This window comes from Tachypleus tridentatus, chromosome 12, assembly GCF_004210375.1.
Source record: "Tachypleus tridentatus isolate NWPU-2018 chromosome 12, ASM421037v1, whole genome shotgun sequence".
Classification (NCBI taxonomy): Eukaryota; Metazoa; Arthropoda; class Merostomata; order Xiphosura; family Limulidae; genus Tachypleus; species Tachypleus tridentatus.
In genome coordinates this window covers 121,879,447-121,896,451 of record NC_134836.1, presented here as the reverse complement: position 1 = coordinate 121,896,451, position 17,005 = coordinate 121,879,447, and the positions used below count along the sequence as shown (strand labels likewise).

Here is a 17,005-nt window from a genome sequence, read left to right as displayed (position 1 = left end):
GCCAACTCTTGGGCTACTCTTTTACCAATGAATAGTGTAATTGATCGTAACATTATAACGATCCCATGGCTGAAAGGGTGAGCGTGTTTGGTGCGACCGGGACTTGAACCCGCGACCCTCAGATTACGAGTCGGATGCAATAACCCACCTGGCCATGCCGGGCATTAGAATGTGACAAGTTTTTCTTGTAAAGCACTCATGGCCCTCAAGTGAGAAACGTTTTTTTTGGCAACCATGTATCCACAAATTTACAGTCCAGGCACACTAATTCTTAGGCTACATTAGGACCTATTCAGAAATATGCGTTGTTGATGCACAGGAATTAAAAAAAAAACACACAAAAACTCGACTCATTTAATCATGAGTGAAAAGTTTCTTCATAAAGTACATTAACTAAACGCTAGAGGCCGCCCTTAACAAAACAAGAATAGGTGATAATCTTTTCAACTGTATTGTTTTCATTTGGTTATTGCTAAGTGCAAACTACACAATGAACTATTCGTGGGTATCGAATTCATATTTTTAGCAATACAAGTTTTCAGACATTCCGCTAAGCCACAAGGGGGTTTCTCGTCAACTTGGAAAGCCAACTTACTGCACGGCTACAACTTAAACCCTACAAGTTTTATGTTAAAACTAGATTAAGGGTGAGAGTTACAAAAATTCATTAAACTTTATTTCATTCTAAGCATAAGTTTCGTTTTTAATATCAGTAAACCCAACTAATTTTCGAACGTCAGAGCTTTGATACACAATTTTAAAGTTTATACCTCCGAGCACAAGTTACATATCAGTCACTCGTTCATTTTAAATAAATAAATATAATAAATAAATAAATATAGTATGAAATGTGACTTGCTTTTTGATTATTATATTTGAATTTTACTTGATTTTGTTTGTCAATGGCCGAATCAGTTTCTTTTCTAATGTTAAAAACAACAACAAAACACGCAGTAAGACCAGAATAATAACAATAATTAGAAGTAATAATCGTGATATAAACTGATTTAAAAAACTCTTTGATTTATGCCGTTTCTGTGAGTTCCCGCATCGTGACGTCACCAGTGGGTAAGAGGTAAGTTTACTGACTTACAACACTAAAGTTCAGAGTTCAGTTTCCTGTTGTGGACAGAATAACTGTCAAGTATGTTTGCGCTCAAACAAATAAACAAGTGTTGTGGCATTCAAGAGTTTTTTAAACACGAAAAGAGGAAATAAGACATTAAAAGTGATAGAAACCATAAATTTCACTGTTGTATAAAAGATCTAAAGTGGAAATCCCCTAGTAACAGAGTGGTAATGCTACGGACTTTTAACGTCTATTCCAGAATTTTTCATTTATTTTCATAATAATAATGATAAAATATTTTGCAAGTAGTCGAAATAAAAAATATATATGAAATTTTAAAAGTTATTTGCTACAGTTTATGCAAATTATTTCCATACGACCATAAAATGGGTTTCAAATTTATTTGTAGAATATTTTTCATAATTACTTATTTTTCATTTAAATTTTTCTTATATAAGATAGACGCTACTTGTGATGAACATTAAGTTTAGAAATATGATTTTAAACTTAGTATAATGTTTTATAACTTTAAAGTGTTCGTAATTCATAAGCATAAATATGCTTCTCATAGTTGAGAATAAGATAAAATGTCTTAGCGACCCTTCAAAGGGTGATTATTTAATTTCTGTAGTTCACACTGGTGAATAGAAAACATATTAATGCCAGAAATAAACGGCCTTACAACAACAAATTTATTGTTTTTACAGTTTGTGTTTTAGTGCCAAATATAAAAACAAACTTGGTGCGATAAGGTTGTTTATTACTAGTATTAAAATCCTTTGAAGTGATTGGTGACTTAAAATAATTGATAGCAATATTATTTGTTATTTTAAAATATTATTGTGTAACTCTATCAGCCAATGATTTATTTTCTCTAACTTTACAACGACAAGCAACCTACAATAAATAATTTCTGTGTTTTTGTTTAAAGCAGAGAACGTTATACGACATGTCACATTATGTTTCCGTTTGTTAGATTTCGACTACCGCAAAATTCAAGGAAAATAGTTTAGAGGACACTGCTGTTTGCAGACTTAGTAAAGGTCAAACGCAATGTGATAACAATATCATATTTAACTTTCAGCTGAATTTCTGTTCTTTAAAATCAAATGTATTTTGCTTTGTCTCCAATTTCACGCAGAACTACATGAGGACTATTTGCGCAAGCAGCGCCTAATTTAACAATGATGTTTGTTGTTTTTTGGTTTTGAATTTCGCGCAAAGTTGCTCAAGGGCTATCTGCGCTAGCCGTCCCTAATTTAGTAGTGTAAGACTAGAGGGAAGGCAACTAGTAATCACCACCCACCGCCAACTCTTGGACTACTTTTTTACCAACGAATAGTGGGATTGACCATTACATTATGACGCCCCCACGGCTGAAAGGGCGAGCATGTTTGGTGCGACCGGGATTCGAACCCGCGTCACTCATTTTGTTTGTTTGCTTGCTTTTTTAAGTTCGCGCAATGTACCCGAGGGCTATCTGCGCCAGCTGTCCCTAATTTTGCAGTGTAAGACTAGAGGAAAGTCAGCAAGCCATCAATCACCATCTACCGTCAGCTCTTTGGCAACTTTTTATCAACGAATAGTGGGATTGACTATAACATTATAACGCCCCCAGGACTAAAAGGGCAAGCATATTTGGTGTGGCAAAGATTCAAACACGCGACCCTCAGATTACGAGTCGAGCACCTTAACCACTTGGCCATGCCGGGCCGGGCTGCTCTTTTACCAACGCATAGTGGATTGACCGTTACATTATAACGCTCCCACGGCTGAAAGGACGATGATGTTCATGATGGGGATTCGAATCCGCGAACTTCTTTGCAACTAAACTTATTTTAATCAAGAAATTATATATATATGAAAATAAATCTTAAGTTGCAACAGTAATTTATTTGAAATTCACTCGAACTGAGTAATCACAGTGTTAAAAAATAAAACAAACATTTTTGTTTACAAATATTTTTAATCAGATTTTTGGTCTTACCGATGTAATGGTTGAAACGAGTCACGTGATACAATTATGAGAAATAATACAAACATATTTGATTTATGACCTAAAAGTGCTTTAATTCAGACAAATGTACTGTTCTTGGAAAAAGGAACAATAGAAGAATGATACTGCTGCCACGCTCCAATGGTGTGGCACGTGCTTTTTATTTCTATTTCGGCTTTGAAACATGAATAAATGGATATTTTAGGGATAAAAAATATACGAAAAACCCGCATACTTCTGTTTTTGCAAAACAGGTTCTGTATTTATAAAGTAGTCGAAGATAAAATAAAACACACACATATATATATATATGATAAGTTTACGGACTCTTAACTCTAAGATCCGGGGTTTGATCCCCCACGGTGGACAGAGTGTACGTAGCACTTCGTGTAGCTTTGCTGTAAGACAACAATGTATTTTGCGTGCGAAAAGTATTCCCTTTCTTACGGAATTACAATGCTAAAATCTGGGGGTTCGATTCCTCACGGTGAACGGAGTACAGCTTTGCTATAAGACAATAACAATCTGTTCGTATGCGCTGAGTCCCGGCATAGCCAGATTGTTGGGGTGCTCGACTCGTAATCTGAGGGGTGCAGCTTCGAATCCTCGTTACACCAAACATGTTCGCCCTTTCAGACGTGGAGGCTTTATAATGTGACGGTCAATCCCGCTATTCGTTGTTAAAAGAGTAGCCAAAGAGTTGGCGGTGGGTGGTGATGACTAGCTGCCTTCCCTCTAGTCTTACACTGCTAAATTAGGGACGGCTAGCGCAAATCGCTTTCGTGTAGCTTTGCGCGAAATTCAAAGAACAAACAAATCGTACGTTCTGAAAGTTGTTTTCCTTTTAGTGACGTAAGACGAAACCACGAGGTATTACGTCACATGTTACTTTGAAATAAGGAGAATAAGACTTTTGGACATTCAGGGCAACTCACTTGGAGGTTTTAATGAACTGTTGTTAATAAAAAATATATTTTTTGCTTTCATCAACTAACACATCGACAGATCTTGTTTTCGAAATTAAGTTTTGTGGAAAACGTAACAACAACTTTGATGAAGTCTTTTACGTAGAAGTGTTTCGAAACAGAGTTCAGAAAAATGTGCAGTTTTTAAACTGTCTTACATATTTGTTAAATTTTGATATATATATGTATGTATGTATCTGAACTAGACTTATGAAATTAATACAAACAATTAACAGAGGCTGTTAATTAAACGATAATAGCTTTCTCCGGCCGGACGTGGTCTGGAGATTAGTGATTCCGGAATGATACACATTCTCCTGGAACAGAAAGACACCCGGGACTTCTAGGTCGTAGGTGCGTTACAGGAAGAACAGTCAAATTCCTCTGTTCGAGCAAATTATAGTAACCAAAGAGTTGAGAGTGGGTGTTTCAGTAACTCTTCTCTCTCTGGTCTCTCTCAGTTCATAATTACGACCCTCCTTGTGTCATAACGGAATGTCTGCGGACTCACACTGGTAGAATCTAGGTTTCGATACTTGTAGTGGTTATAGCATAGATAGATCATTGTGTAGATTTGTGCTTAATTACAACATGTGTAGATATACCTTCCTATAGGCCCCCAGTGGCTCAGCGGTATGTCTGCGGGCTTACAACGCTAAAAACCAGGTTTCGATACCCGTAGTGGGCAGAGCACAAATACCCCATTGAGTATCTTTGTGCTTAATTCAAAACAACAACCTTCCTATAGCTAAGGTAAAGAAGAAACAAATAAACTTTACCCGGTTCAGGTTTGAAAGGCCCGGCACGGCCAGGTGGTTAAGGCACTCCACTCGTAATCTGAGGGTCGCGGGTTTGAATCCCGTCACACCAAACATGCTCGCCCTTTCAGCCGTGGGGGCGTAAAATGTGACGGTCAATCCCACTATTCGTTGCTAAAGAGTTGGCGGTGGGCGGTGATAACTAGCTGCCTTCCCTCTAGTATTACATTCAAAATTAGGGACGGATAGCGCAGAAATTCAAAACAAACGCAAAGAAACACAAAGAAAACTATACAGTCAGCGGCAGTATCGAAACTAGAAGATGAGTAATAGAGTGGAAACCGTTTCTTGACATCCAGATGTGTTGATTTTGTTAACTAATTAGTGCTAATTGTTGGAAAATTCTCCATAGTTTAAGAAACAACTATAACGAACACCATTTTTAAATCTTCGTTTTGTTTTGTTTTGCCTTTTGTTTTAAAGACTGGCGGGAATGAAAAGACAGGTTTCTTGAAATAAACAGATTTTCAACGTCAGTTATCGCGCTTACGAAATTAATTAACATGATATTTTAGTATCAGTGTGTTTGTGTTTGTGTTTTTCTTATAGCAAAGCCACATCGGGCTATCTGCTCAGCCCACCGAGGGGAATCGAACCCCTGATTTATTTTAGTATCAATCGGTTCATCTCAGAATAATCGATTACACAGAAATGTGATCAGGTCAACGCTTTAGTGTTTGTTTGTCTGTAATTAAACACAAAGCGACAAAATGGGCTACCTCTGCTCTGTCCACCACGTGTATCGAAACCCGGATTTTAGCGTTTTAAATCCGCAAACATACCGCTGTGCCACAGGAGAGCACGCTTTCGTTGACCATTGCTAATTTGTATATTGACTTTTATTGGTGACACTAAATTCGAACGCTTCCAAAACGTTACACTTTGTTTGTTTGTTTTGCATTTCGCGCAAAGCTACTCGATGGCTATCTGCACTAGCTGTCCCTAATTTTGCAGCGTTCGACTCTCGGATTACGAGTCGAACGCCTTAACACGCTTGGCCATGCCGGGCCTAAACGTTACACCACTAAGATAAAAATTATCCACAAACTGTCTTACCTCGTATGCACTGGTGATCCCCAGGTTGTAAAAGATGGGCATATACAGGTGGGCAGCTGCAGGAATCACGAAACAGAAGCTGACACAGATCATCCAGTACTGGGTGCCATACAGGTACATCTCTGCTGGTGTCCCCAGTAACGTGATGGCCGATATGAAGCTGGCCAGTACCGACATGGACACAGGAAACACACTCATGGATCGGTCACCCATCAGACACTCCTTAGTTGTGCTCTGTTTATTTCCGCTAAAAGCATAGTAAATCCCGATGGCCGCCGAGACAGCGAGCATGGCGACAAATACTAAATAGTCCGGCCATCCGAACCTGTTGATCAAATCTTGTGGATTTATACCGCTGAAACTGCTAGCGGGTGAGGTAGATGTTGCTAGTGTCGTGGACATTATGTGTATCTCTTTAGCAACTCTGACCTGAAACAAAATAACAAAACGTGTTTTTTTTATCTAATTTTTGTAACAAGAATGAATTTATCACAAATAGTTCACTTATTGTTGGTATTCTTGTTTTGTCGCATGGAAAGGGGTTTCCAGTCGGAATGCGTCTCCCTCTTGGAAGCTACAATCTTAACATAAAGGGTTGAGACTTAGATAAGCAATACACAGAAACCAGTTTGAAATAATGGTGCACCTGACCCATATTTATGCTATTCACGTACGTGCAACAAACCGGATTTGACTTCATGAAGGATGAAGCAAACTGTTGCTATTCTGATTGGCTGATCTGTTTGGCGACGAAACGCATAAACCTATAAAACGCCACGTGAAAATGTTCAGAAGAATCAAATTACTTCTATAAATGACCTGCGCGAAACACCATTCTAAAAATCAACTGTTTCAAAAACCACGAGAGAGAATAAAAATATCACACAAATATTTAAGTACGTAAACGTCACATCTGACTTTATGGGTTCCCAAATTTTTATCAGTACGAGGTCATAAGAACATTACTCGTCCTGATTCAGCCCTCCCCCCACGTAATGAATCTATATATTTTGACCAGTGCCTTAACAGTATCGTAAGTTGGTACATCCCCCCCGACATTTTTCTTCGGTTACGTGGGGGATCGCGCCCCTAATAAAACCCACTCAGTAAGAAGGCCGCGGTTTTTAAAGTACATTGATAAAACGGTCTCGTTTGCATTGATTGATTTTATAATATATAAGTAGAACACAGTAGTATTAACATAAAATTGCCATATAATATATTATGAACTGTAAGAACAACAATTTAGCGCCCCTAACGGAATTTTGTCAAACCTCTTAGTTTCAGGTAATGTTATTGAGTGAGAAATGTGCTCGTTTAGTTAAATATAAATATCGAGTTATTCAACTCTTAAGCCACTTCCTATTTATTAACAATTTATTTGAACTAATGTTTTTTTAGTGACATCTTTAAATACAAAACTCATAACATCTTCAAATCCAGAAAGCCATGAGATGTTTGAATCTAACATTCATGACAATTGTTAGTCTAAAACCTACGATATCTTTGAAACCAAACCTGATTACTTTTTAAAATAAAAAAGGTATATCTTTAAAACTAAAATTCGTGACATCTTGAAATATAAAAACCTAAGAGATCCCTAGATCTAAAACTCGTGACATCTTAAAACCTAAAAAATTACGACTCTTAAAATCTAAAAAAAACAAAAAAACAAACTACAACATGACAACCTTAAATATACAAGATAATATTAAGGACTGGTTGTTTTACAGCGCTGTAATGATGCTTTATCAACAATGTTTAGTTTGACTGGTTAAAAAGTTTACAAATAAATAACTGTTTAGTAACAACATATTATTGCCGTGTAAATCCATACATAACTGTTGTGAATCACAGAAACTTGAAAGGCGTTACATCTGTTTATACGACGTTTCGGTCTGCTTGCGCAGCCTCTCGTCAACTCGAAACGCTGTCCAAAACCTCCCAAACAGTTTCTGGTACACTGTCCTCTCTCAAGCAAAGACGTCAAACACTACATAAGTATTTGATTCTAAACAGTACTTGATAAAAATAAATTGTGAAATCTGTATAAAAGTTATAATGTACGACACTTGTGACCACACTTAGGGACTTTTATAACGTGCCCATATTAATTAAATCTATCGTTGCTATGATAACAAGAAACTTAACGTTTACTGGTCAGTTTATGCGCATGCGTAAAAGGTAATTATCAAATAATTAGATATTTTTATATAATGTTTACTTCAGTCATTTCTTAGCCACTTATTGAAGCCATTTTCAAGATTAAAATCCCGCAGGTTTTTGTAGTTATGTTTTAATTACTACAGATTTGTTTTTTCTAATTGACATCTTTGTATCACGAGTTTAGTGAAATTACCGGTTTCGTTTCAAACTCGATTCCTTATAAACTCACTGGAACTATAACCAAGGATACGAACTATTTACTGTAACAAAACACGAGTCTCGAGATTGCTACATCTCTCTTGAAGCTTACCATTTGGATGCTGTCGCAATTTCTTGATCAGTTGGTTTATATTTCAAATCAACGGAGATATAAAAAAAATCGTTAAAAAATTAAATATGACGTAATTAAATATGACGTGGAGAAGAAAACCAAAACCTATCTGTTACACTCCTGTAGAATTCTTCTAACTGGACAAGAAAAGTAGTGCTCATTAAGGTCAAAGTTTATTATCTTGATTGCATGTAAAAACTCCTGTAAGTGTGGTTTGTTGTAGCAGAGCCGAGACTACACAACAGTCTATCGTTTTCTGCCTAAAGCAGGTATTAAAACCCAATTCTTAACTTTAAAAGAACCCTTAGACTTACTGCTGAGTCTCCTGGTGATGAAATTACTAGTGAAACTGAGGAGTCCTCCAGAAACTCTCTTCTGATGCTCTAGTGGTGTGGTCGTGAGAACTCAACTTTAAATAAGTCTCTTGACTAGGCTTAAGTAGTAAAACTAACAGTCCACCTTTCAAACTACAAATGAACTTGTGAGTTTTCTGATATATTGCTGTAGAAATGCCATGGGATATTCTGAATCAGAAAGAAAACCATATGACTAGGTGGAAAATGGTATATTAATATGTACGTTTTGTTTTTCCAAAGCAAGTATTAACTTTTCCAACGAATTCTGAATATCTACTCATTTCCGGTGAATAAATTTGAGTTTTCGTACACAATCAACCAACCCACGTCAGCCAAACCTATAAAAATTCTGCTATATTTATCGATACCGGAACAGTGATAAAAGGAAGTTTGACTGTTTATTTTTGCTCAGCATAAAAGCCAACTTTTACACTTTATTTGTTAAATTCCAATTAATTTTCATTCGTCTGTGTGATATATTCAGCGAGTATAATGGTTTGTTTTGGCGAAAGTGCTCGTTCTTTTAGCCATGAGAGCGTTATAATTTCACGATCAATCCCACTCTTCGTTGGTAAAAAGTAGTTCAATGGTTTGGTGGTGTTGACCTGTTGCGTTACATTCCGAAATTAGAAGGCTCTCGCGCAGGTGGCCACTGAATAGCTTTGCGCGAAATTCAGTGTTTTCACTGAACAAACAATGGAACAGTTAATGAAGAGCGTGGGTTGAAATTCCCTTCAAAATATTCCAGCTAAAAATGAATTACTTAATTTAGTAAGCAGTAAAAACGTTCAGGTTTTACTAGTTTTCTTTTGAAGTAAGTCATTCCGAGGTAAATCGGGTCACACTTTTCCGTTCTCATTCTAAAGTTCATTTATACAGGAAAATATCCTGGATAAAGTTTTCAGAACCTTCGGAAAATATTAGGGAAGGTTTTCATTTATTTCTAGGTACAAACAAAATTCCACACACGAAAATAAAGATTAGAACAAAAGTTAAGTAATCACGAGTGAATGCCCTCGCTGGGACTGCGGCAGGTCTTCCGATTCAGTTTGTTTTGTTTCTTTTTGAATTTCGCACAAAGCTACTCGAGGACCATCTGTGCTAACCATCCCTAATTTAGTAGTGTAAGACTAGAGAGAAGGCAGCTAGTCCTCACCACCCACCGCCAACTCTTGGGCTACTCTTTTACCAACGAATAGTGGGATTGACCGTCATATTATAACGCCCCCACGGCTGAAAGGGCGAGCATGTTTGGCGCGACGGGGATGCGAACCCGCGACCCTCAGCTTACGAGTCGCACGCCATAACACGCTTGGCCATGCCGGGCCCTTCCGATTGAGAACTTTAAAATCAGAGGCTCGATTCCCTTTGGTGTGTGTGACTTTGCTATAACAAACACACCTGGGAGAAAAATATGGAGAAAAAAAAACGACACCAGGACCTTACTGTTAAGTCTAATACACATTATTAAGATAACTTAAGTGATGGTCATTTGGTCAAATTCTTGGACAATTTAATTTTTCTGCTTTCGTTTTTTAAGTGTTTAATTATATTTCACATCCAAAATTTCTTAAAATATTTGATAGAAAGAGAAATAATTATGTCTTAGTGGTTTGTTTGCTTTTTGTCTTTTGGATGACGTCACGCAGCTCCAATTATCGGATACACGTACATTTAAAAGGAAAGAAACTAAAGTTAATACGTACTAGACTGGTTATCACAGTGATTATTTCTGTCAGCCACACCGACTGATCCTTATCATAATGTAACTTATTACACCACTAGTAACCATCAGCTACACCGACTGATCTTTATCATAATCTAACTTATTACACCACTAGTAACCATCAGCTACACCGACTGATCTTTATCATACTCTAACTTATTACACCACTAGTAACCACAGCTACACCGACTGATCTTTATCATAATCTAACTTATTACACCACTAGTAACCACAGCTACACCGACTGATCTTTATCATAATCTAACTTATTACACCACTAGTAACCACATCTACACCGACTGATCTTTATCATACTCTAACTTATTACACCACTAGTAACCACAGCTACACCGACTGATCTTTATCATACTCTAACTTATTACACCACTAGTAACCACATCTACACGGACTGATCTTTATCATAATCTAACTTATTACACCACTAGTAACCACATCTACACGGACTGATCTTTATCATAATCTAACTTATTACACCACTAGTAACCACAGCTACACCGACTGATCTTTATCATAATCTAACTTATTACACCACCAGTAACCATCAGCTACACCGACTGATCATTATCATAATCTAACTTATTACACCACTAGTAACCACAGCTACACCGACTGATCTTTATCATAATCTAACTTATTACACCACTAGTAACCACATCTACACGGACTGATCTTTATCATAATCTAACTTATTACACCACTAGTAACCACAGCTACACCGACTGATCATTCTCATAATCTAACTTATTACACCACTAGTAACCATAGCTACACCGACTGATCATTCTCATAATCTAACTTATTACACCACTAGTAACCACAGCTACACCGACTGATCTTTATCATAATCTAACTTATTACACCACTAGTAACCATCAGCTACACCGACTGATCTTTATCATAATCTAACTTATTACACCACTAGTAACCATCAGCTACACCGACTGATCTTTATCATAATCTAACTTATTACACCACTAGTAACCATCAGCTACACCGACTGATCTTTATCATATTCTAACTTATTACACCACTAGTAATCATCAGCTACACCGACTGAACTTTATCATAATCTAACTTATTACACCACTAGTAATCATCAGCTACACCGACTGATCATTTATCATATTCTAACTTATTACACCACTAGTAACCACAGCTACACCGACTGATCTTTCTCATAATCTAACTTATTACACCACTAGTAACCACAGCTACACCGACTGATCATTCTCATAATCTAACTTATTACACCACTAGTAACCACAGCTACACCGACTGATCTTTATCATACTCTAACTTATTACACCACTAGTAACCACAGCTACATCGACTGATCTTTATCATAATCTAACTTATTACACCATTAGTAACCATAGCTACACCGACTGATCATTCTCATAATCTAACTTATTACACAACTAGTAACCACAGCTACACCGACTGATCTTTATCATAATCTAACTTATTACACCACTAGTAATCATCAGCTACACCGACTGATCATTCTCATAATCTAACTTATTACACCACTAGTAACCACAGCTACACCGACTGATCATTCTCATAATCTAACTTATTACACCACTAGTAACCACAGCTACACCGACTGATCATTCTCATAATCTAACTTATTACACACTAGTAACCACAGCTACACCGACTGATCTTTATCATAATCTAACTTATTACACCACTAGTAACCATAGCTACATCGACTGATCTTTATCCTAATGTAACTTATTACACCACTAGTAACCATCAGCTACACCGACTGATCTTTATCATAATCTAACTTATTACACTACTGGTAACCACAGGTACACCGACTGATCTTTTCGACAATCTAACTTATTACACCACTAGTAACCATAGCTACACCGACTGATCTTTATCATACTCTAACTTATTACACCACTATTAACCACAGCTACACCGACTGATCTTTATCATAATCTAACTTATTACACCACTAGTAACCATAGCTACACCGACTGATCTTTATCATATTCTAACTTATTACACCACTAGGAACCACAGCTACACCGACTGAACTTTATCATAATCTAACTTATTACACCACTAGTAATCATCAGCTACACCGATTGATCATTCTCATAATCTAAATTATTACACCACTAGTAACCACAGCTACACCGACTGATCATTCTCATAATCTAACTTATTACACCACTAGTAACCACAGCTACACCGACTGATCATTCTCATAATCTAACTTATTACACATTAGTAACCACAGCTACACCGACTGATCTTTATCATAATCTAACTTATTACACTACTAGTAACCATCAGCTACATCGACTGATCTTTATCATAATCTTATTACACCACTATTAACCATCAGCTACACCGACTGATCTTTATCATACTCTAACTTATTACACCACTATTAACCATCAGCTACACCGACAGATCTTTATCATAATCTAACTTATTACACAACTAGTAACCATAGCCACACAGACTGATCTTTATCATAACCTTATTACACCACTAGTAACCACAGCTACACCGACTGATCTTTATCATAATCTAACTTATTACACCACTAGTAACCACAGCTACACCGACTGATCTTTATCATAATCTAACTTATTACACCACTAGTAACCATCAGCTACACCGACTGATCTTTATCATAATCTAACTTATTACAACACTAGTAACCATCATCTACACCGACTGATCATTATCATACTCTAACTTATTACACCACTAGTAACCACAGCTACACCGACTGATCTTTATCATAATCTAACTTATTACACTACTAGTAACCATCAGCTACACCGACTGATCTTTATCATAATCTAACTTATTACACCACTAGTAACCATCAGCTACACCGACTGATCTTTATCATACTCTCACTTATTACAACACTAGTAACCATCATCTACACCGACTGATCATTATCATAATCTAACTTATTACACCACTAGTAACAACAGCTACAACGACTGATCTTTCTCATAATTTAACTTATTACACCACTAGTAACCATCAGCTACACCGACTGATCTTTATCATAATCTAACTTATTACACCACTAGTAACCATCAGCTACACCGACTGATCTTTATCATACTCTAACTTATTACACCACTAGTAACCATCAGCTACACCGACTGATCTTTATCATAATCTAACTTATTACACCACTAGTAACCACAGCTACACCGACTGATCTTTATCATAATCTAACTTATTACACCACTAGTAACCACAGCTACACCGAATGATCTTTTTCATAATCTAACTTATTACACCACTAGTAACCACATCTACACGGACTGATCTTTATCATAATCTAACTTATTACACCACTAGTAACCATAGCTACACCGACTGATCATTCTCATTATCTAACTTATTACACAACTAGTAACCACAGCTACACGGGCTGATCTTTATCATAATCTAACTTATTACACCATTAGTAACCATAGCTACACCGACTGATCATTCTCATAATCTAACTTATTACACCATTAGTAACCATAGCTACATCGACTGATCTTTATCATAATCTAACTTATTACACCACTAGTAACCATAGCTACACCGACTGATCATTCTCATAATCTAATTTATTACACCACTAGTAACCACAAATACACCGACTGATCTTTATCATAATCTAACTTATTACACCACTAGTAACCACAGATACACCGACTGATCATTCTTATAATCTAACTTATTACACCACTAGTAACCACAGCTACACCGACTGATCATTCTCATAATCTAACTTATTACACCACTAGTAACCACAGCTACACCGACTGATCTTTATCATAATCTAACTTATTACACCACTAGTAACCACAGCTACACCGACTGATCATTCTCATAATCTAATTTATTACACCACTAGTAACCACAGCTACACCGACTGATCATTCTCATAATCTAACTTATTACACCACTAGTAACCACAGCTACACCGACTGATCATTCTCATAATCTAACTTATTACACCACTAGTGACCATCAGCTACACCGACTGATCTTTATCATAATCTAACTTATTACACCACTGGTAACCACAGCTACAACGACTGATCTTTATCATAATCTCACTTATTACACAACTAGTAACCATAGCCACACCGACTGATCTTTATCATAATCTTATTACACCACTAGTAACCATAGCTACACCGACTGATCTTTATCATAATCTAACTTATTACACCACTAGTAACCATCAGCTACACCGACTGATCTTTATCATAATCTAACTTATTACACCACTAGTAATCATCAGCTACACCGACTGATCATTCTCATAATCTAATTTATTACACCACTAGTAATCATCAGCTACACCGACTGAACTTTATCATAATCTAACTTATTACACCACTAGTAATCATCAGCTACACCGACTGATCATTCTCATAATCTAATTTATTACACCACTAGTAACCACAGCTACACCGACTGATCTTTCTCATAATCTAACTTATTACACCACTAGTAACCACAGCTACACCGACTGATCATTTATCATAATTTAACTTATTACACCACTAGTAACCACAGCTACATCGACTGATCTTTATCATAATCTAACTTATTACACCATTAGTAACCATAGCTACACCGACTGATCATTCTCATAATCTAACTTATTACACCACTAGTAACCACAGCTACACCGACTGATCTTTATCATAATCTAACTTATTACACCACTAGTAATCATCAGCTACACCGACTGATCATTCTCATAATCTAACTTATTACACCACTAGTAACCACAGCTACACCGACTGATCATTCTCATAATCTAACTTATTACACCACTAGTAACCACAGCTACACCGACTGATCATTCTCATAATCTAACTTATTACACCACTAGTAACCATCAGCTACACCGACTGATCTTTATCATAATCTAACTTATTACACTACTGGTAACCACAGGTACACCGACTGATCTTTTCACAATCTAACTTATTACACCACTAGTAACCATAGCTACACCGACTGATCTTTATCATACTCTAACTTATTACACCACTAGTAACCACAGCTACACCGACTGATCTTTATCATAATCTAACTTATTACACCACTAGTAACCATAGCTACACCGACTGATCTTTATCATATTCTAACTTATTACACCACTAGTAACCACAGCTACACCGACTGAACTTTATCATAATCTAACTTATTACACCACTAGTAATCATCAGCTACACCGACTGATCATTCTCATAATCTAACTTATTACACCACTAGTAACCACAGCTACACCGACTGATCATTCTCATAATCTAACTTATTACACCACTAGTAACCACAGCTACACCGACTGATCATTCTCATAATCTAACTTATTACACACTAGTAACCACAGCTACACCGACTGATCTTTATCATAATCTAACTTATTACACTACTAGTAACCATCAGCTACATCGACTGATCTTTATCATAATCTTTATTACACCACTATTAACCATCAGCTACACCGACTGATCTTTATCATACTCTAACTTATTACACCACTAGTAACCATCAGCTACACCGACTGATCTTTATCATAATGTAACTTATTATACTACTAGTAACCATCAGCTACACCGACTGATCTTTATCATAATCTAAATTATTACACCACTAGTAACCATCAGCTACACCGACTGATCTTTATCATACTCTAACTTATTACACCACTAGTAACCATCATCTACACCGACTGATCATTATCATAATCTAACTTATTACACCACGAGTAACCATCAGATACACCGACTGATCATTCTCATAATTTAACTTATTACACCACTAGTAACCATCAGCTACACCGACTGATCTTTATCATACTCTAACTTATCACACCACTAGTAACCATCAGCTACACCGGCTGATCTTTATCATAATCTAACTTATTACACCACTAGTAACCACAGCTACACCGACTGATCTTTATCATAATCTAACTTATTACACCACTAGTAACCACAGCTACACCGAATGATCTTTTTCATAATCTAACTTATTACACCACTAGTAACCACATCTACACGGACTGATCTTTATCATAATCTAACTTATTACACCACTAGTAACCATAGCTACACCGACTGATCATTCTCATAATCTAACTTATTACACAACTAGTAACCACAGCTACACGGGCTGATCTTTATCATAATCTAACTTATTACACCATTAGTAACCATAGCTACACCGATTGATCATTCTCATAATCTAACTTATTACACCATTAGTAACCATAGCTACATCGACTGATCTTTATCATAATCTAACTTATTACACCATTAGTAACCATAGCTACACCGACTGATCATTCTCATAATCTAACTTATTACACCACTAGTAACCACAAATACACCGACTGATCTTTATCATAATCTAACTTATTACACCACTAGTAACCACAGCTACACCGACTGATCATTCTTATAATCTAACTTATTACACCACTAGTAACCA

General features: G+C 36.5%; 1 protein-coding gene across 4 annotated transcripts in view; it reads right to left on the bottom strand.

Moving 5' to 3' along the window:
• LOC143234549 (sodium-coupled monocarboxylate transporter 2-like) overlaps positions 1-17,005 on the bottom strand; it is a 175,360-nt gene that overhangs the window by 42,981 nt on the left and 115,374 nt on the right. For 3 of the 4 annotated variants that reach the window (XM_076471979.1, XM_076471980.1, XM_076471982.1), the window contains exon 2: positions 5,905-6,333. In XM_076471979.1, the coding sequence (XP_076328094.1) occupies positions 5,905-6,306 (402 nt within the window). In that variant the 5' untranslated portion in view covers positions 6,307-6,333. Of the gene's footprint in view, positions 1-5,904; positions 6,334-8,715; positions 8,734-17,005 lie in introns of those variants that run through there. The other variant, XM_076471981.1, reaches the window with a different exon arrangement.